General features: G+C 49.5%; 1 protein-coding gene across 1 annotated transcript; it reads right to left on the reverse strand.

Annotated features, from left to right (window-relative positions):
* Nucleotides 1-4034: 4034 nt before the first annotated feature.
* NKX1-2 (NK1 homeobox 2) lies at nt 4035-19833 on the reverse strand. The gene is made up of 3 exons (XM_008978865.6): nt 19754-19833; nt 8646-9371; nt 4035-7080 (listed from the first exon to the last, which is right to left on the reverse strand). The coding sequence occupies exons 2-3, from the start codon at nt 8857-8859 to the stop codon at nt 6365-6367; spliced, it is 930 nt and encodes a 309-aa protein (XP_008977113.2). The 5' UTR covers nt 8860-9371; nt 19754-19833; the 3' UTR covers nt 4035-6364.
* Nucleotides 19834-19886: the final 53 nt, after the last annotated feature.

Raw genomic sequence — 19886 nt, forward strand, 5'->3', positions numbered from 1 at the left:
CTGAGGTGGGTGGATCACCTGAGGTCATGAGTTTGAGACTAGCCTGGCCAACATGGCAAAACCCCATCTGTATTAAAAATACAAAAATTAGGCCAGGCATGGTGGCTCACACCTGTAATCCCAGCACTTTGGGAGGCTGAGGCGGGAGGATCACCTGAGGTCAGGAGTTCGAGACCAGCCTGGCTAAAATGGTGAAACCCCATCTCTACTAAAGAGACACAAAAAATTAGCCGGGCATGGTGACGCATGCCCGTAGTCCCAGCTACTCAGGAGGCAGAAGCAGGAGAATTGCCTGAACCTAGGAGACGGAGATTGCAGTGAGCCAAGATCACACCACTGCACTCCAGCCTGTCCGAAGAAGAGAGACTTGGTCTCAAAAAAAAAAAAAAAATTAGCTGAACAAGGTGGTGTACACCTCTAGTCCCAGGTACTCAGGAGGCTGAGGCAAGAGAATCGCTTGAATCCAGGAGGTGGACGTTGCAGTGAGCTGTGATTGTACCACTGCACTTTAGCCTGGGTGGCAGAGAGAGACCCTGTCTCAAAAAAATAGTAATAAATAAATAAATAAATAAAAGACTGGGCATGGTGGCTCATACCTGTAATCCCACCACTTTGGGAGGCTGAGGTGGGTGCATCACCTGAGATCAAGAGTTCAAGACTAGCCTGGCCAACAGGGTGAAACTCCATCTGTACTAAAAATGTGAAAGTTAGCTAAGCATGGTGATTCGTACCTGTAATCCCAGCTACTTGGGAGGCTGAGGCAGGAAAATCACTTGAACCCAGGAGGTTGGAGTGCAGTGGCACTCCAGCCTGGGCTACACAGTAAGACTTCATCTCAAAAAAAAAAAATTGAAATCAGCATGGATCCTGTTACATGGGTTTGTACTCCATAAGCACATGGAATCTCGCTACCTGGAAGACAGAGATATACAGATCGCCGAAACCCAGTGAAGGGGGTTATAATTCATCTTATTTTAGAAAACCATGATGGAAGCTAATGGCTTAATAAGTGAAAAGCACCAGTTATGGTTCATCTGAGGAAAAAAGTAACTCTGGTACTTTAAAATTGCTTTGGTAAGTAATACCATTGACTTCTTTGTGAGTAATATTTTGCCACACTCTGGGAGGTATAAATCTTGGAAGGCTGGATGTGGTGGCTCATGCCTATAATCCCAGCACTTTGGAAGGCCGAGGCGGGTGGATCATGGGGTCAGGAGTTCAAGACCAGCCTGGCCAAGATGGTGAAACCCCGTTCTCTACTAAAAATATAAACATCAGTCGGGCGTGGTGGCAGGTGCCTGTAATCACAGCTACTTGAGAGGCTGAGGCAGGAGAATCACTTGAACCCGGGAGGCGGAGGTTGCAGTGAGCCAAGATTGCACCACTGCACTCCAGCCTGGGCACAGAGTGAGACTCGTCTCAAAAAAAAAAGAAAGAAAGAAAGAAAAAAAATTACATTATTTATTTATTTAATTTTGAGATGGAGTCTCATTCTGTCACCCAGGCTGGAGTGCAGTGGCACCATCTCAGCTCACTGCAACCTCCACCTCCTGGGTTCAAGTGATTCTCCTGCCTTAGCCTCCCAAGTAGATGGAACTACAGGTATGTGCCACCACACCCAGCTAATTTTTTATTTTTAGTAGAGATGAGGTTTCTCCATGTTGGTCAGGCTGGTCTTGAGCTTCCAACCTCAAGTAATCCACCCACCTCGGCCTCCCAAAGTGCTGAGATTGCAGGCATGAGCCATGGTTTTATTTTTATTTATTTTTATTTTTTGAGACAAAATCTTGCTCTGTTGCCCGAGTTGCAGTGCAGTGGTGTGATCTGGGCTCACTGCAACCTCCATCTCCTGGGTTCAAGCAATTATCCTGCATCAGCCTCCTGAGTAGCTGAGGTTATAGGCATGTGCCACCCCTCCAGGCTAATTTTTTTTTGTATTTTTAGTAGAGATGAGTTTTCACCATGTTAGGCTGGTCTCAAACTCCTGACCTCATGATCCACCCACCTCAGCCTCCCAAAGTGCTAGGATTACAGGCACGAGCCACCACGCCCAGTCTGGTTTTAATTTTAAAAAGAAAAAGAAAAAGAAAAAGAAAATCCCAAGTATTCACCAATATATGAAGAAAACTGCAACCCTCATGCATTGCTGGTGGAAAGGTCAAATGGTACAACCACTGTGGAAAACGATTTGGCTGTTCCTCAACAAGCTAAACATAGAATTACCGTGTGATCCAACATTTCCAGTCCTAGGTATATGCCCCAAATAATTGAACATAGGTGTTCAAATAAAAACTTCACAGAAATAGTCATAGCAACACTATTCTCAACAAGTAAAACATGGAAACAATACAAATGTCCACCAGCCGATGAACGAACAGCATGTGGTCTGTCGGTACCATGAAGTATTAGTCATAAAAGGGTGCTACGACATGAACGAAGCCTGAAGACCTTATGCTCAGTAAAAGAAGCCGGATATGAAAGGGCATGTAGTCTATAATTCCATTCCCATGAAATATCCAAATAAAGCTAATCCATACAAATAAGGGCAGGTCCATGCACGGTGACTCGTGCCTGTAATCCCAGCACTTTGGAAGGCCGAAGTGGGAGAATTTCTTGAGCCCAGGAGTTCAGAACCAGCCTGGGCAACATAGTGAGACCTTGTCTCTACAAATAATCATAATAAATAGCCAAAGTATTAGCGCATGCCTGTAGACCCAGCTACTTAGCAGGCTGAGGTAGAAGGATCATTTGGGCCCAGGAGGCTGCGGCTGCAGTGAGCCATGATAGGGCCTCTACAATCACCCTAGGAGACAGTCTCAAAAATAAACAGATGTAAAAACAAAAATATTCTTGTTTTCTATTTATGTATTAATTAATTAATTAATTTTTTCCTGAGACAGAGTCTCGCTCTCTTGCCCAGGCTGGAGTACAGTAGCTTGATCTCGGCTCACTCCAACCTCTGCCTCCAGGTTTGATTCTCCTGCCCCAGCCTCCTGAGTAGCTGGGGCTACAGGCACACGCCACCATGTCTGGCTTTTTTTTTTTTTTTTTCAGTACAAATGGGTTTTCACCATATTAGCCAGGATGGTCTCGATCTCCTGACCTCGTGATCTGCTCATCTCAGTTTCCCAAAATGCTGGAATTACAGGCATGAGCCACTGCGTCCAGTCAAAAAATTAGCCAGGTGTGGTGGTAGGACCCTGTAGTGTGTAGGCTGAAGTGGGAGAATTGCTTGAGCCTGGGAGGTTAAGCCCAGCCTGGGTAACCAGACCCTGTCTCTACAAAAAATAAAAAAAATAGCCAAGCATAGTAACATGTGCCTGTGGTCCCTGCTACTCAGGAGGCTGAGCTGGGAGGATCACTTGAGCCTGGGAGGTTGAGGCTGCAGTGAGCCATGATTGCCAGTACTCCAGCCTGGGCAATAGAGCAAGAAGACCCTGGCTCAAAGGGAAAAAAAAAGTTATTTCTATAAACATAAGCACACTAAATTAATTTCTGCCCATAAATTGGATTGCGGTTCTCTCAAGGTAAGAAATGCTCTCCAGTGACTCCTATAAATACAGCTCCTTGGCTATGTGGTTTCAAAAATGGTAATATTTAACATCAGAAATCTATGCCCAGCAGGTGCCCCAAGTCTGAAAAGTTACCTACCAGGCTGTTTTGGGGTATTAAGAACTTGTAAGGTTAAGGCTAAGAAGTTAATGTCCTAGAAATCTGGCAAGTTGGTGTTGATGTAACTCAAATACTGTGAAGGTGCTTTGTTTTGCTAAGAAAATGGCTTGAAATATGTCTGTATATACTGCCTGCAAATGTAGCCACTCTGGGTATATCTATGAGTCTGCAATGGCTGAAGAAAGGAATGTTAGTGTAGAAATATTCCCTATTTGGGAGTTTATGCAAAACTAAAGGAAGCATATTCCATAGCCAGTGAGGAGAAGGGAGAGATACACGTATACATCCTCTGATAATTATAAAATCATTTTAAAGTGTTGTTAATAGAGAACAAGGATAATCAAACAAGAAATAAAAATGAATTTATTACAAAAAGAGTTTATTAGACAAACACACGGATAGATTGAGTCTAAGGATTTGGTTGAAAAGCCACCGGGCCTTTTAAAGCAGCAGACGTCCAAAGTCACACGCTTCAAGCATTACTCTGCAACGTTCTGTAGAAACCGGAAGGGTCAGGAATTACAGCACCCTGCTAGGCCAGGGACACATCAGCCTCCCACCTCCTCCCTATTCCCTCTCCTCCACTGAAGTCTGTGATTCTGGTTCCTGAGAAGACTGGAATGAATGCTTCCCACTTATTACAGAAATTCAGCTTCTTTGTTACAGAGGTATTGTCACATTTGAATTGCCTGTTTAATATGGGATATTGCTTGTGAGAAACCAACAAATGGTTATTAAAGGAGTGTTTACCAAAGCGTAAGGGAAGTTCTATCTAACATGGTAACTGCATTTGTAATCTCATCTGGCACCAACTGTCTTTTCGAAAGTTACAATGTGTCATTTGGAGGACATTCTTCTTTAGAAGGAAAGGAGTCTAATTAGCGGATATTAAGTAACTAAATAATATATACTATCAAATCCTATGAGAGTCTTCATTTAATTTAGGAGAAAATGGGAATATTTTCTATCATTCCTGATAAAAGAACTAGATACTTCAAGATTAGAGTAATGGAATGGGTTATAACACCAAACAGTGTGCTTTACTTTGAAGCCATTGATCATTAAACTTAACTGCTAATAGCACAGGCTACCAAGAAATAGCAAGAAAGTTGGTGTCCACATAGATCTCAGCTGGCCTCAAGTAATCAAATGTGAGAATGAAACATACATGACAAACTGGGGATGTCTGGGTTTCTGAGATGTGGGCTACACGATTATATTACGTAGAAAACTAAAGGAAGCATATTCCAAGCAAAACTGGCAAGGGAATTTCACAGAACGAATGTTTTAAGGGAGGTCATAAAAGCAGTTAAAATGCATGTCCACGTATTAAGTTCCTGGAGATGAATCCATTATGAACAGGACAGCATTTCACAGCCAAGTGCTGCTTTCACTGGCCCTTACAGTCTCAGCTTGTTCACCTCCTTGTTCACCATGGAGAGTCTGTTTGTTAACAAGAATTGTTTTCAAGTCAGAATCCTAGATGAAGATCTAAAAATGTTGAGCTTGTGCTTTTAAAAAACAGTCCAACTGTCCACATGTAGTAGTGGTGCCTGCTGCTGGTGGAGCTAGCTCTCCCTGGCTCAGTCTTGGAAGCCCTGGAATCCCTGTGACAGGCAGATGAGCCAGGACTGTAAGTTTTAAAGTATAAACTTCTGCAAATCAAAGTAGGCAGCCTCATGCATAGACCTCGTGATATTAGCTGAGCCATCGCTGCTTTCAGTATCATTTCTATGCCTTTGGGGCCACTGCGTGGTTTGGTTCAAGCTGTTCTCAAAACTGGCAGTGCAACAGACCTGTGTCTATTTCAGCAGATTAATCTAGCTACAAAGTGGAGTCACCTTTCCTACCACAAACTTCCGGCCTACTCAGAAAACCAAGGTACCCCCTCTCTCAGGAACAAGCTGGGGAGGTTATTTGGAACAAGTATTGTGCTCCAGACCCAATCTTAAGTAAAGATCTAGAGATATGGAGTTGTATGTTTTTTGTTTTTTTTTTTTTAAGAGACGAGGTTTCACCATGTTGGCCAGGCTGGTTTTTGAACTCCTGACCTCAAGTAATCCACCCGCCTCGGCCTCCCAAAGTGCTGAGATTACAGGCATGAGCCACCATGCCCGGCCAAGTTGTATGCATTTTAAAAATAGTCTGTTTCAGAGCGGCCCATGTGTGCTCCAGGACCAAGCTCTCCCCAGCCTTGCTCAGGATTTGGAAGAAGTCTCTGGGTATGGGCCGAACTATCACACATGAGGAAGGGAAGCCATCAGCTGTGAACAGAGACTGCTCCTCACCCTCTGGTGAGGCAGCACCTTTGAAGCTTCCATCCCAGCTGCCAGCAGCTGGCGGCTGAGGCGTAGCTGCTCCTGGTGTTTCCTGTAATCTTTGTTATTAGCCCCGAACTGGGTCCATCCAGACCCTCAAAACATAGCCCCTGAACTGAATTAAACCTGACCCAAAGTGAACAGCAAGGTCCAGAAACCGCAAGGTTTGAGGTCAGTCTCGGTCCCCTGAAATTTCGGGGGCGGATTCCTGACCCCTTGGTTGCCGGCGAGGATCGCCGGTGCACTCGGCGGGCAGGGGTGCGGCGTCCCCGGCTGCTGACAGGGAAGCGGCGCGCTGACACCCGCGCACCGGCACCCCGGTGGAGGAGCCAAGGGTACACGACGATGCCAATGATGGGCCGGAGGCTCCGGATTCATAGGTGCGGGGCGTAGAAGGGGGTCAGGTAGGAAGGCCCGAGGAACGGCGCGAAAGGGCTCCCAGGGGTGGCGGCCGTCAGCGGGAAGGAGGAGGCAGCCGGGAAGAGGACGTTGGCCGTGGAGTAGGAGGGAAAAGTCTGGAAGGGCAGAGTCCCTGTGCCGGGAGGGCCGGGACTGCCCCCTGCGCCGCCGCCGCCGCCCCCCGCTGCAGCCCCTGGTTGGGGCGCACCACCTCCGACCTGAGCCGCGCCGTCGGCGCCCGGGTTCTGCTTCTTCCACTTGGTCCTGCGATTCTGGAACCAAATTTTGACCTGCGTCTCGGTGAGGCTGAGCGACAGCGCGAGGTTCAGGCGCTCGCACACGGACAGGTAGCGCGTGGCCCGGAACTTGTTCTCTAAGGCCACCAGCTGCTCGTAGGTGAAGGCGGTGCGCGCGCGCCGCGGCTTGGCGCAGTTGGACTCCACGCGCCGGCGCCGGGGCCGCGGGGAGCCCGGGGAGCCAGGGGACCCTGCAGGGCCGCCCCCGCCTTCCTCGCAGGGCTCCCCAGACGCCAACGCCGCGACAGGGGCGTCAGGTGAGCGCGCCAGGCCCAGCAGCTTGCGCGCAGCCCGCTCCCGCCGCCGCGGCCTCCCGGGATCCTCCGCATCCTCCTCCTCTTCCGCCTCGGAACCCTCCAGGGGGGACGCCCCGCCGGCGCCTCGGCCCGCAGCATCTAGGGGAGAAGGGGGCGGTGAACAGAAGCCTCTCGGGGTCCTCAAACCTCCTCCTCGTCCTCCCAAGATCAAGCGGCTGTCCCCTCAACCCAACTCCCGGTGCCGTTGCTGTCCCCACGTCTCGCTTCCCTCAGGCCCGACTGCACATCCTCGCCAGCGATTTTAGGGGAATCATGTCCTCTTGCCCTTTACAAATCTGCCATCAAGTAAGGGTCCAAGAAATGTTTGCTGAATGAATGAATGACACCCCGCATTAAAAATAATAGTGACCTTACTGAGTAACCATATTGGGGGTTAGGATCACTGTATTAAGACATCTAGTTATCAAACACCTTTAGGGCTGTGCCTCCCCAGACCCCAGAAGCCTATTTTGGTCTAGGACCCCTAGCAATTAAAAAAGAAGTTATTAAGCTCTCTGCCCCCATCCCACCCCCGCCCCCGCTTTAAAGTGAAATTCCCCCTTTCCCATCTTCTCTCTCCCGCCGTGTTAATAGAGTTTCAGATTTGTGCGGGGCCGGATCGATAGATGTCATCTATTAAAGGTAAGTTTTAATCGAACAATATTAGGATCAGACAGGGAAAGGGGGTTTGAAGTCGGTACCTGCAAGCTGCGGGCAGGAGATATGCAGGCACCAGTAATAGAATATCGATCACGAGGGTGGGGGAAGGGAGCGCGGCCCCTCGGAGAGAAGATCCGAACAATTACCAGGCCGCCGGCCCGGGCCCAAGTGCCGCCGCCAGAGGCGCCCGGGGCCCCAGGCAATCATCACCAAACTTGGGGAGGGGAACGGGGGGCTGCGCGACATCCAGTCTCCCGGGAGACCTGAGCCTCTGACCCTCCAGGGAGCCGCCTTTCTTGGTCTTATCCCAAGCCCCACCCAGCAGGACTCCTGCTGTCTTTCGTCCTTCCTTCCAGCCACAAACTTTCCTGACCTCTCCATCAGGTGTCCGCCAGCCTAGGAAGTCAAAGGGTTTTGAGGAAAAAGTACCAAAAGCTTCCCAACACCCCATCAGAGACCCGCCCCCAGCTCCGGTCAACAGTGGGGTCTGGGGAGCCTAAGCTCGTGAGGCAGCCCAGCCTCGCAGGCGTCTCCGGGTGGTTTGAAGTAGGCGCCTGACCCCTGGCGCAAGCCTTAGCCTCAGCTCCCCCATCCATAAAATGGGGGTGATGTGAATGATGCTGTCCATCTCTCAGGTTCCGAAATTTTCATCACCTTTATCCCAACCCTTAGCCCACGTCCTAGCACGTGGCAAGCGAATTAAATGCCCGATAAATGAGTAAGCCTGGCAAGGTAGGCGCCGGGTCAGTGAAGTTTCCACCGCGAGCGTCAGAGCTGTGGTGCGGGTAAGCTTGGCGGGTGAGCAGGGATGCGGCAAATCCCTGCCGCGGAATTCGGGGAGCCTCCTCTCTGCATCTCGCCAATTCCGGGGCGGGGGCTACACTTCGCACGCGGTCCCGAGCGCCTTCTCTCTTTGAGGAAAACGCAGTGAAGGACCACTCACCAGGCCCGGCTATTCCCCAAACACTGCGCAGTGTTGGGGCGGGGGCCGCCTTGCATCTTACCAGGGGTCTCCAGCTGTCCGTCAGGGTTCTCGACGCTGGCATCCTTCCCCGCTTCGACCTCCGCCAAACTTTTCCTGGCTTCCCGGGGAGCCGGGCGCACGGGCGGGAGCGCGGCGCGGGTGAATTTCTGCGGGTCCAGGATGTCCAGGACCGAGAAGGAGATCTTGTGGTGGGAGGGAGCCGCCTTGGCCCCGCCGTCTTGCCATGCCAGCATGCCCGTCGCCTGCCGGCCGGCGGTCGGCAGCGAAGGGTCTGGGATGGCGGCGCTCGGGCTTGCCTTAGGCTGTGGCTCAACCGCAGCTCTCCAGCCGGTGGCCGGGTTCGCGCGACCAACTGAAGCTGGGGAGGGGGATGGGGAGGCGGGGCGGGGAGGGAGCCGCGGGGCGCTGCGCGCCGATTGGCACCGGCGCAACGCGGGCCAGCCTCGGGACTACCCGGCGCCGTGTGGAGGCCGCTTGCCTGGGCTCGAGGAAGCTCCGCGCGCCCGGTGCGCGCGCCCGCGGGGCCAGTGCAGTCGGCTCCGCGCGCCTCCGCCCAACCTTCTGGGACTCTCGGAGGGTGCCAGGGAGGCTTTCATCCTGGGGATCCCTCCCCCCCGACACACACACCTCTGTCACTGAAGTTTGTGCCCTTTTTCCAGCGCACCCGCCTTCAACTTGGGGATGCAATTGAGGCCAGGACTGATTACTTTGATGAATCCAGGGAATGCTCCGCGCATCTCCTGCCCTGCAAGTGAATGACAGTAACAGCTTCAGACCCGGTTATCACGGATTTAAAAGCCCTCATGTTCTCTCAGTTTAGGGTTCACAAAACCCTGAGGCTTGCACGATCTCATTCCTTGAGCATCCCCGTGAGATGGGCGTCACCTGACACAGACCAGTGTCCCCATTTTAAAGATGAGGAAATCGAGGTTCACAGGCCAGAAGAGATTTGCCCGGGGTCACTGTGAGTTGGTGACTGAGTCTGGGTTTGGACCTGGGTCTTCTGGACCAGGGCTTTTTCAGTACACCCTGCTCTTTCGAAAACGGAGGGAGAAAATCCCGGACTGTCAGTCTTTTGCTTCCACCCCAAAGCCAAGCCAGGCCAGAGGCCAGCAAGAGGTCTGTAGAGGTGACGCCTGCGGCTTCGGAAACCTTGGTGTTTTCAGGCACAGAGCCAAGGGAGATGGCTGAGGGTGTCTGCCCTGGTTTGCTATGACCCGGAGCACAGCCCTCGATGCACAAACTTCAGGCCTTCTCCAGAGACACAAATTCCATCATGTGCAACAGAAATTGGACCTGAGAATTAGGTTGCATCTCTGACCCCCATTCCTCCCCAGCCCCAGAAACAGAAGATTCAAAAATGCCTGTCTGGTTTGATTTTAAAGTCAGAGAAGAGAAACCGTTGAAATGGCCCTCATCTGCCCTACCCCTGGGAAGGTGATCACCAGTGGCTGGAGAAGCTTTCACTGGCCACACCCTTCCTAAATTTCTTCTTTTGTCTCTCAGAGAGCACACAGCAATCTGTGAGCACTAAGCATTTTGTTTCAGGCAAATTCTGAGGCTTCTCCTAGTGTTTGGCCCAGAACCACCTCTGACTCGTTCCTTTCTTCTCTGCCCCATGGGGTTTCCAAACAATGACGTGGCAATTAATATTGTCTGAGCAGGTAAGCAGTAGGAAGAGGAGGAGAAACCTTCTCATTAAAGTGCTGGGGGCTGCTAATCCCATCTGTTATTGAAGAGGCATTCTTAGAGGCCAGCTCCTTGTAGCTTTTCTCATTCAAACCTTGCTGCCCCTCCCAGAGGTGGTCACTGTATTCCCTGCAGACTTTAAAGCCCTGCCGAAATTCAAGCTAGCTCCAGTCCTAAAGAGAAGATGGATTGTGCTTTTAAAGCTCAGGAAAGGAAGTGCCCTTCCCAAGCCCGCTGGACCACCTCCCACCAAAGTGAATGCACACCAAGTGAAAACCCAAAGAAAAGATGGCCCTGAAATTAAAAGTGGCGCCCGGGATCCTGGACTACAAATCACAGAGCCTTCCTGAAATACTGAGAGGGTACTTCGTTTGCTGTTTTAACAACGCTTTCCCACCCAGTTCTTGAATTTTTTTTCCATCTTCCTTTTTGTTTCTCCCCCTTTTACCCTTTTGATCCTAGCCGCCCCTTCTACCTTTTCCCACCATGTTTACTTTTTTTTTCTTTCTTTTTTCCTTTTCTTTTCTTTTCTTTTTTTTTTTTTTTTGAGACGGAACCTCCCTCTGTCATACAGGCTGGAGTTCAGTGGCACGATCTCAGCTCACTGCAACCTCTACCTCCTAGGTTCAAGCAATTCTCCTGCCTCAGCCTCCTGAGTAGCTGGGATTACAGGTACATGCCACTGTGCCCAGCTAATTTTTGTATTATTAGTAGAGACAGGTTTTTACCATGTTGGCCAGGCTGGTCTCAAACTCATGATCTCAAGTGATCCGCCCACCTCAGGCTCGCCAAGTGCTGAGATTACAGGTGTGAGCCATCATGCCCGCCCATGTTTACATTTTTAAATGCTTAGGTTCTTCAGGGTAGCTAGGAATAGATTTCCTTAAGTTAGCCCCAGATGAAAGTATGTGGCTTCCCACTGTCCCTCTTATTCATTCTCCTGTAAGAAACCTTAAGACTCTATTTTCACAGGATGGTGGGCATTCCAGGGGGCACCCTAAACCCCAAACCAGAGGGACAAGGGAGGCCCAGACAGCCAAGAGTAACCCAAACCTGAATCATTTCCATTGCACTCCATAGATTACCTCAAAAATTTTTGTTTAAATGATATGAATCATCTTTCCCTTCAGGTTCACAGATGTTAAATATAGGGAAGGATCCGAAAAAGGAGGAAGCAACAAATTGGAGAGAAAGCCAAGAACGTGTGGAGGCCACATTCCTTAAACCTGCTAATCTTACAAACTCCTTCTAGTGTTTTTTCTATTTTGCTTGCCCCTTATTTTTCAGATTTTTTTTTTTTTTTTCTTTTTGTGCGAGACAGGGTCTCGTTCTGTTGCCCAGGCTGGAGTGCAGTGGCTCGATCCTCACTGCAGCCTTCACCTCCTGGGCTTAAGCGATTCTTACGCCTCGGCCTCCCAAGCAGCTGGGATAACAGGAGCATGCCACCATGCTGGGCTGATGTTTTATTTTGTATTAGACAGGGTCTCACTCTGTCGCCCAGGCTGGAGTGCAGAGGCACGATCTTGGCTCACTGCATGCAACCTCCGCCTTCTGGGTTTAAGTGGGTCTCCTGCCTCAGCATCCAGAGAAGCTGGGATTATAGGCACGCGCCACCACCCTGGCTAACTTTTTTATTTTTAGTAGAGATGGAGTTTCACCATGTTGGTCAGGCTGGTCTCGAACTCCTGACCTTATGTGATCTACCCACCTTAGCCTCCCAAACTGCTGGGACTACAAGCGTGAGCCACCATGGCTGGCCGATTTTTTATATATATATATGGAGTCTCCCTCTGTCACCCAGGTGGAGTGCAGTGTCGCAATCTCAGCTCACTGCAACCTCTGCCTCCTGGGTTCAAGTGATTGTACTGCCTCAGCTTCCTGAGTAGCTGGGACTACAGGCGTGCACCACTGCACCCAGCTTATTTTTGTATTTTTAGTAGAAACAGGGTTTCACCATGTTGGCCAGGCTGGTCTCGAACTACTGACCTCATGATCCACCCACCTTGGCTTCCCAAAGTGCTGGGATTACAAAGTGCTGGGCGTTAGCCATCATGCCCGGCCAGAGATTTCTGAGCTGTGTGTTCAGTGTGACATGAGGTAATGTGAATGCTCATGCTTAGTACTTGGCTGCAGGCAATAGATGACACACAAGAAACTCCACTGGGTCTCCCATCAACACTGGAGGGATAGAAATGCCCTCTCTTACTCATCCAACTTAAAGAGAAACCTGCTACCCAAAGAACAGGATACATTCTTCAATGTGGGGGACAGTGGAGGAGGAGGTCCTAGGTAATTTTTTTTTCTGGCCACCTGTTTTGTAAAAGACCAGGAGGCAATGAGAATCCCTTCCAGTAACATATGGCCATGTGTTTGGCTCACTACCATCCTCACATGTGTATTTATACCCACGGTATCCCTATATAATATATCCAGATCCAGCAAGCCACCTTCCCGCTGTGCATGGAGTTGATTTGTTTTTTTTTTTTTTTGGCCTGGGCATTAAAATTCTGCCTGAGTGCTGTCTTTAAATTGCTTTGATGCTAGGTGGGTTCCAACCCTGACCTGTCCTGATGGCAAGTGATGCCTGTAACAAGCTCGGGATCAATATTCATAGCGGGTGTCCTGGGCTGATAACACTATCCAAGACAATGTTCACCATCAGTGCAGACGGCTGAGATACTGCGCCATTAGGGATGTTGTGTTAAATAACCTGATCCATTTCTGGGGCTATTTAATGAATTTCACAGTTTAGATAGTATCTTTAAGGAGAAGGCAAAGGCTATTCCGGAGGCACTGATGCAGATCAATGGTGCCAAGCTTCCCAAGGTATTCCACAAACAAAGGTGCCTATAATTCCAGCACAGTCTTAAGGAGCTGCTGCGTGCCATGAATAGTGTTAACAATAGAAAGAATTGGCAGTTTATGCAGAGGGAGGGAGGGCAGGTAATATTATGAGCCATGTTAAAGCATCTTAGATAAAATCTTATGTTCCTGAAATAAAATACAACTGAAATTCTCTAGGTAAAACCCTGCATTTTGAGCCAGCCCCCAGGGTAGGATATATATGCCAAAGAGACAGCTTCATAAGACACAGCTTGATAACGAAGAGGGTTACCTCGACTACCAGACAGCCTGCAGGCAACTCCTTTTCCCAGTACCCAGCCACCTTCCCCAAGATGTGCTTCTTCAACTCAAATCTGCCTGTAAGATGGGAGAGGGTAGGCACTGGATTTTAGAAGGAAGGTGCAGATAGCAGAAGCCGTGGTTTGTTTACTGGACTCTATGTCCCTTGGTGTTGGAGAGGTCATCTACAATTAAAGGCTAGCATTTACCATTTCCCACCAGAGCTTTGAACTCTGGCTGCCAAGCACAGGAAGTATTAAAAAAAAAAAAAACACACACCTCATAGACTTGGTTGTGAAAGCTAAGTTCAAAGTAGAGCCTTCCCACCGGATCCCAAACCAAAGTTTAAAAAAGCCAGGCCAGGCACAGAGACTTATGCCTATAATCCTGGCATTTTGGGAGGCCAAGGCAGGCGGATCACCTGATGTCAGGAGTTCGAGACCAGCCTGACCAACATGGAGAAATCCTGTCTCTACTAAAAATACAAAATTAGCCTATCCAGGTGCCACATGCCTGTAATCCTAGCTACTGGAGAGGCTGAGGCAAGAGAACTGCTTGAACCTGGGAGGTGCAGGTTGCAGTGAGCCGAGATCACACCGTTGCACTCCAGCCTGGACAACAAGAGTGAAACTCAAAAACAAACAAGTGCAGAGCAGAGAAGCCACGAGAGACAGGCAGACTGGCAGGTTCCAGCCACTGCTGCCATTGCTGCGTTCTTCCTGAGGCTGGTTGTTCCATTCTGGGTTCCCTGGGAGCTTCACTGCATCCCTACAACAGAGTTTCTTCCTGGGCGCATCTCTGACTTACCCCACGTGAACTGGAGCGCTCCTTCTCAGGTTGTTTCTGGGACATGCTGCCATCACAGCCCTTGATGGATATCTCCGGCTTTACCTGATCTGAGGATCCACTTCCCCTTTTCTGGTCTCCATAGTTGATTTTGCTGAGATTCCCCTGGGTCCCTACCCTTGTATGTGGTAGGGAGGGGACTGCCAATCAGGCCCCCCAACCTTTTTCTGGCCAAGAGGAAAGCGTGAGCTCCTGCAGGACCAGAGTCCTACTGGACTCTCTGCCGGGAAGTATCTGAAGCAGAGAGATGCTGCTTCATTGTGGAAGTGGTGCCCAAATGAAATCCTCTGGCATTTCCCACTCTGGCTGCTGACGGTTCCAGTTCTTGCCCAGGTCTGGTTATTAGCATTTCCTTTGATTTCGTAAATTGCCTACACTCTTCCCAACCTTCTATTCCCCTTCACATTTTGGAATTCAATTAGCCAGAGTTAAAGCACCCTGCCAGGCACAGCCTTTCTCACAGTGCCTGGCATACAGACTCTGGTCCTCGGATTGTCTTAACCTCAGGGAGCACGGAGAGCACAGGTCCCTGTGCCCATTAGCACCCCGGTGTTCAGTAGGTTGAAAAGCTGGAAGCAATAAATGGTGGCCCAATAATACAAACCAAAAGTGCCACAGTTTCACTAGGATGGATTGGAAATCCGTTCCTTGAGAGACCATATAGGCTGAAGACAAAAATCGGATCAAGAAATGTTTAGGTTGGGACATGGCTTCTGAGGGGCCTGACTCCTATGCTGAGCATCTGTGCAACAAGCTTATGCTTTTTTTTTGAGATGGAGTCTCACTCTTTCCCCAGGCTGGAGTGCAGTGGCATGATCTTGGCTCACTGCAACCTCCAGCTCTCGAGTTCAAGTGATTCTCCTGCCTTAGCCTCCCAAGTAACTGGGACAACAGGCTTGCACCACCATGCCTGGCTAATTTTTGTATTTTTAGTAGAGACAGTGTTTCACTGTGTTGACTGGTCTCGAACTCCTGACCTCAAGTAATCTGCCCACCTTGGCCTCGCAAAGTTCTGGGATTACAGGTGTGAGCCACTGCGCCCGGCCTGAGAAGCATTTCTACATCAATGGTGCTCCAATTTTTTTTTTCACTATAGCCGAGCTCAATAAAACAGAAGATTCTTTGGCTCATATGGGCCTCACCTGGTCTGGTCTCACTTTCCAGGGAGATGGACTTTGATAATAAGAAAGATCTCTGTGACTGGCGGGCACCTGCTCCTTTTGCCTGTACCATGTTGTTTCCTCATTCCTCTTTCACAGTGCCCTGCTGCCTGCCTTTCTTTCTTTCTTTTTCTTCCTTCCTTTCCTTCCTTTCTCTCATTTCTCTCTCCTTCCTTTCTCTTTCTTCTTTCTCCTTCCTTCCTCCTTCCTTTCTTCTTTCTTTCTTTGTCTTGCTGTATTGTCTAGGCTACAGTGCAGTGGCCATTCACAGGTGCAGTTGCAGTCACGTACATTATAGCCTCCCACTCCTGGGTTCAGGTGATCTACTTGCCTTGGTCTCCAGAGTAGCTGGGACTACAGGTATGTGCTAGTGCACCTGGCTAATGTACCCTGCTTTTTGCTGGGGGGCTTTTCCTCTCCCATTCCTTGTGGTCATGCTGGGACTGTATGCAAGTGCCCCACCTCCAGCCCTGGTAAGGGCACAAGTCAGGGTGGGTGTCTTGTAACAGTGTCACTTCCACTGGAACACAGACACTGGGGGACACTGTCCCAAGACAGCCAATCAGAGTTCTTTCTGGAACAGCCAGACCAAGTTGAGCAAAAGGATCTTCACCAGGTGGTGTACCAGAGACTCTGTGAGCCCAGAGCTGTTAACCAGCCACGCCTGAAGCTGTCAATTGCTAGACCATCTGATTGTGTGAGCCAGTACTTCCCTTTTAAATTTAAGGCATTTGAAATTTGGCTTCTGTCACTGGCAACTGAAGAGTCCTGACTACAACAAGCAAATCTGAAAGGATGAGACATATGTCCAGTGCAGCAATAGATGAGCGGAAAGCAATAGATGAGCTGAACTATAGACAGGTTCATAGTTGAGCTGAAATTCAGACATGGACTGTAGATTTGTTACTGGAAACGTAACAGGCTGAAAGCTCAGTCAGTGGAGTATGCTTCCTGGCACGCTGTGGTATTTCTGTGCCACCTGACTAGCTCTGGCCCAAAAGATGCGAATGAGAGTCCATTGAATCAGGGTTCTGGGGAAGCTTTTGCTTTCCAGGTGTAAAGGGTAAGACTCAGCGGCCACGTGTCCTTTTTTGTTTTCTTTCCCCTCCTTCCTGCCTGAAATGCAGTCGTGATGCCTCGCATGCAGCAGAAATCTTGCTAGCATTAGGGGAAGGCCACAGGCCAGAGGGTGGCGGAGCAGAAAGCAGGAGGCAGCCTGCTGCCTGACGGTCCTGGGAGCTGTTGTCCCCTCCAGGGCTGCCTTCTCCTTGGCTTCTTGATATATAAGGAAGAGCAATTCTATTTGGTTGAGCAACTATGGCTGGGTTTCTGTCATGTGCAGCCAAACGCAGCCCTAACATAGACAATGTCCCACACTCATTGCATCCCAAGAAAGGCCTGGAACTTTCAGATCAGGTTTCAGCCTATCAGTGGCCCACACTTAGAGACTTGCCACCTTGTATCAACTTGTCATTTTTCAGATGAGGGACCTGGATCCCTGTATTTGTTTCTTGTCACTACTGCAAGAAATAACCATACACTCAGCGGCTTAAAACCACAGATTTATTATCTTACAGTTCTTGAGCTAAGAAGTCCCAAAACGGAAGTCCCAGCAGGGCTGCGTTCCTTCTGGAGGATCTAGGGGGGTCCATTCATCTGCCTTTCTAGCTTCCAGAGGCCACCTGCGTATCTTGGCTCATGGCTCCTTCATATTCAAGGGCAGCAGTGCAGTATATTCACATCTCTCTCTCTGACCTCTGCTTCTGCTGTCACACCTCCTTCTCTGACTCTTGACTCTCTTCTGCTTCCTCCTTATGAGGACTCATGTCATTACACGGGGCCCACCTGGGCCATCCAGGATAATTTCCCTATAGGAGCTTAGGCTCTGCAAGATCTGAGTCCCTTTTGCCATGGAAGGTCATATATTTAGAGGTTGTGGGGATTAGGATGTGGACGTCTCAAGGGGGCATTATTCTGTCTACCCTAGTCCTAGAGATGAAAAGTGACTTTCCCAAGAGTACCCACAGAGCCGGCAGAAAAGAAAGAATTATGGGTAGGCTCACACCACTGGCAGAAGCACCCTTTTTCCTCCTCCTTGGCATGAAGCTAAAGCCCAGCCATTCTCCAAGGTCCATTTCAGACTGCCCCCTGCCAAGAAGCCACTGCTGCCCTCCAAGGCCTGCAGAGGTCATCCTCTTGACTGTGTCTGTGTCATTCATTACCACTTGACACACATTTGGTCCGCAATCACGAAGGTCCATTGCTCTCTACCCAGTCTTGATTCTGGAAAGCCAGGATCACACCTTAGAACTTATTGCACCTCTAGTGCCCACTGCACAGAATAGGGTCTCAATACATGTATGGTTCATGACGGTCCTGGCAGTTTCTCCAAATTGACTCACTCAGCCCCTGGAAGACTAAAAACTGCATTTCCCAGAATCCCTTGCAGGGTGGACTAGGGTCCACCAAGCTAGACACAGTGAAAGAGAGTGGGTGGCTGCAGGTGGAGAAAGAGAAACTTCGGATTGCACAGTGGTGGATATGTTCTGTTCATTTGGGGGCAGCTGTGCTGGGGGCTGCAGTAAGTGATCGGGGCAGTGATCGCAATAGAGCAGTAAAATCAGGTGTTTCTCATAGCTGCATGGCTCCTGGCTGTGTAATTCCTAGATCCGTCTCCCCAGGAAATCTGTAAGCTCCTTCATGCCCCATATCAATAAAACCCCTCTAGGTGGAGTGGTTTCTATTAACTGTTACTAAGAACCCTTATATAAGGTGTACGATTCCCCAACCCCATTAGTGGAAATCCCTAAAGGGTAGGAACTATATTTTATTTCTCTTGTAAATAGCTCCCCTAATATCAATAAAATATGCAGAATTCGTTGAACTGGATTAAAGCTATAACAATCCAACGACTTCTTCATCCTTTCTGTGAAGCAAGAGCCTGAAATGGACCAGGCACAGTGGCTCATGCCTATAATCCCAGCACTTTGGGAGGCTGAGGTGGGTGGATCACCTGAGGTCCAGAGTTCAAAACCAACCTGACCAACATGGAGAAACACCGTCTCTACTAAAAATACCAAATTAGCCAGGTATGGCGGTGCATACTCGTAATCCCAGCAATTTGGGAGGCTGAGGAGAATCACTTGAACCTGGGAGGTGGAGGTTTCAGTGTCAGCTGAGATCGTGCCATTGCACTCCAGCCTGGGCAACAAGAGTGAAACTCCATCTCAAAAACAAACAAACAACAACAACAAAAACCTGACATGAAGTAGTGAAATATAATCCTTTCTTCTTTGAAAGCTCAGAGCTAAATTGGACCAAAAGTATGTTCTTGTTTCAATTTCATAATTTGAAAGGAAACTCCTCCCTTTCAATATCAATTTGTATTTATTGCAAAAATAATGTAACATTGAGGGGTATTTTACAGCTTATCAAAAAAATCTCCTGGGACTATCCAGTGTGATAGTCCCATTTTCTTCTCTGCCCAGTTCCTATGCATCTTCATCTATCAGGACTGTGACCTGCATACAATTTTTTTTTTTTTGAGACTGAGTCTTACTCTGTCGCCCAGACTGGAGGGCAGTGGTGCAATCCCGGCTCACGCAACCTTCGCCTCCTAGGTTCAAGTGATTCTCCCGCCTCAGCCTCCTCAGTAGCTGGAACTACAGGCATGCGCCACCGCTCCAAGCTGATATTTGTATTTTTAGTAGAGATAGGGGTTTCACTATGGTGACCAGGCTGGTATCGAACTCCTGACCTCAAGTGATCTGCCCATCTCGGCCTCCCAGAGTGGTGGGATTACAGGGGTGAGCCACTGCACCCGGTCTCAATTTTGTATTATATATATATTTTTTTCTTTTTTGAGACGGAGTTTCGCTGTTGTTACCCAGACTGGTGTGCAATAGCACGATCTCGGCTCACCGCAACCTCCGCCTCCTGGGTTCAGGCAATTCTCCTGCCTCAGCCTCCCGAGTAGCTGGGATTACAGGCACGTGCCACCATGCCCAGCTAATTTTTGTATTTTTAGTAGAGACGGGGTTTCACCTTGTTGACCAGGATGGTCCCGATCTCTTGACCTCGTGATCCGCCCGCCTCGGCCTCTTAGGCGTGAGCCACCGCGCCCGGCCTTTTTCTTTCTTTAATAGGGACGGGGTCTCACTATGTTGACCAGGTTGGTCTAGAACTCCAGGGCTCCAGCCGTCCGTCCTCCTCTGCCTCCCGAAGTCCTGGAATTGCAGGCGCGAGCCACCGCCCCTGGCTACAGGTGCCTTCTTGTTGTCTCAATTTGCTTTTGATCTTTCTTAGTTACCTGTTTTCTGCTTTTCTTGCTCTTTGTCCACTGATCTCCTGGGAAGAAAACTTCCGGAAAGGACACCCAGGCCCCGCCCCAGTACCGGGTTTGCGCCCGGCCTTCCCGCCCCGCCCCTCCTCGCCCGCGGGAC

This window comes from Callithrix jacchus, chromosome 12, assembly GCF_049354715.1.
Source record: "Callithrix jacchus isolate 240 chromosome 12, calJac240_pri, whole genome shotgun sequence".
NCBI classification, from domain to species: domain Eukaryota; kingdom Metazoa; phylum Chordata; class Mammalia; order Primates; family Cebidae; genus Callithrix; species Callithrix jacchus.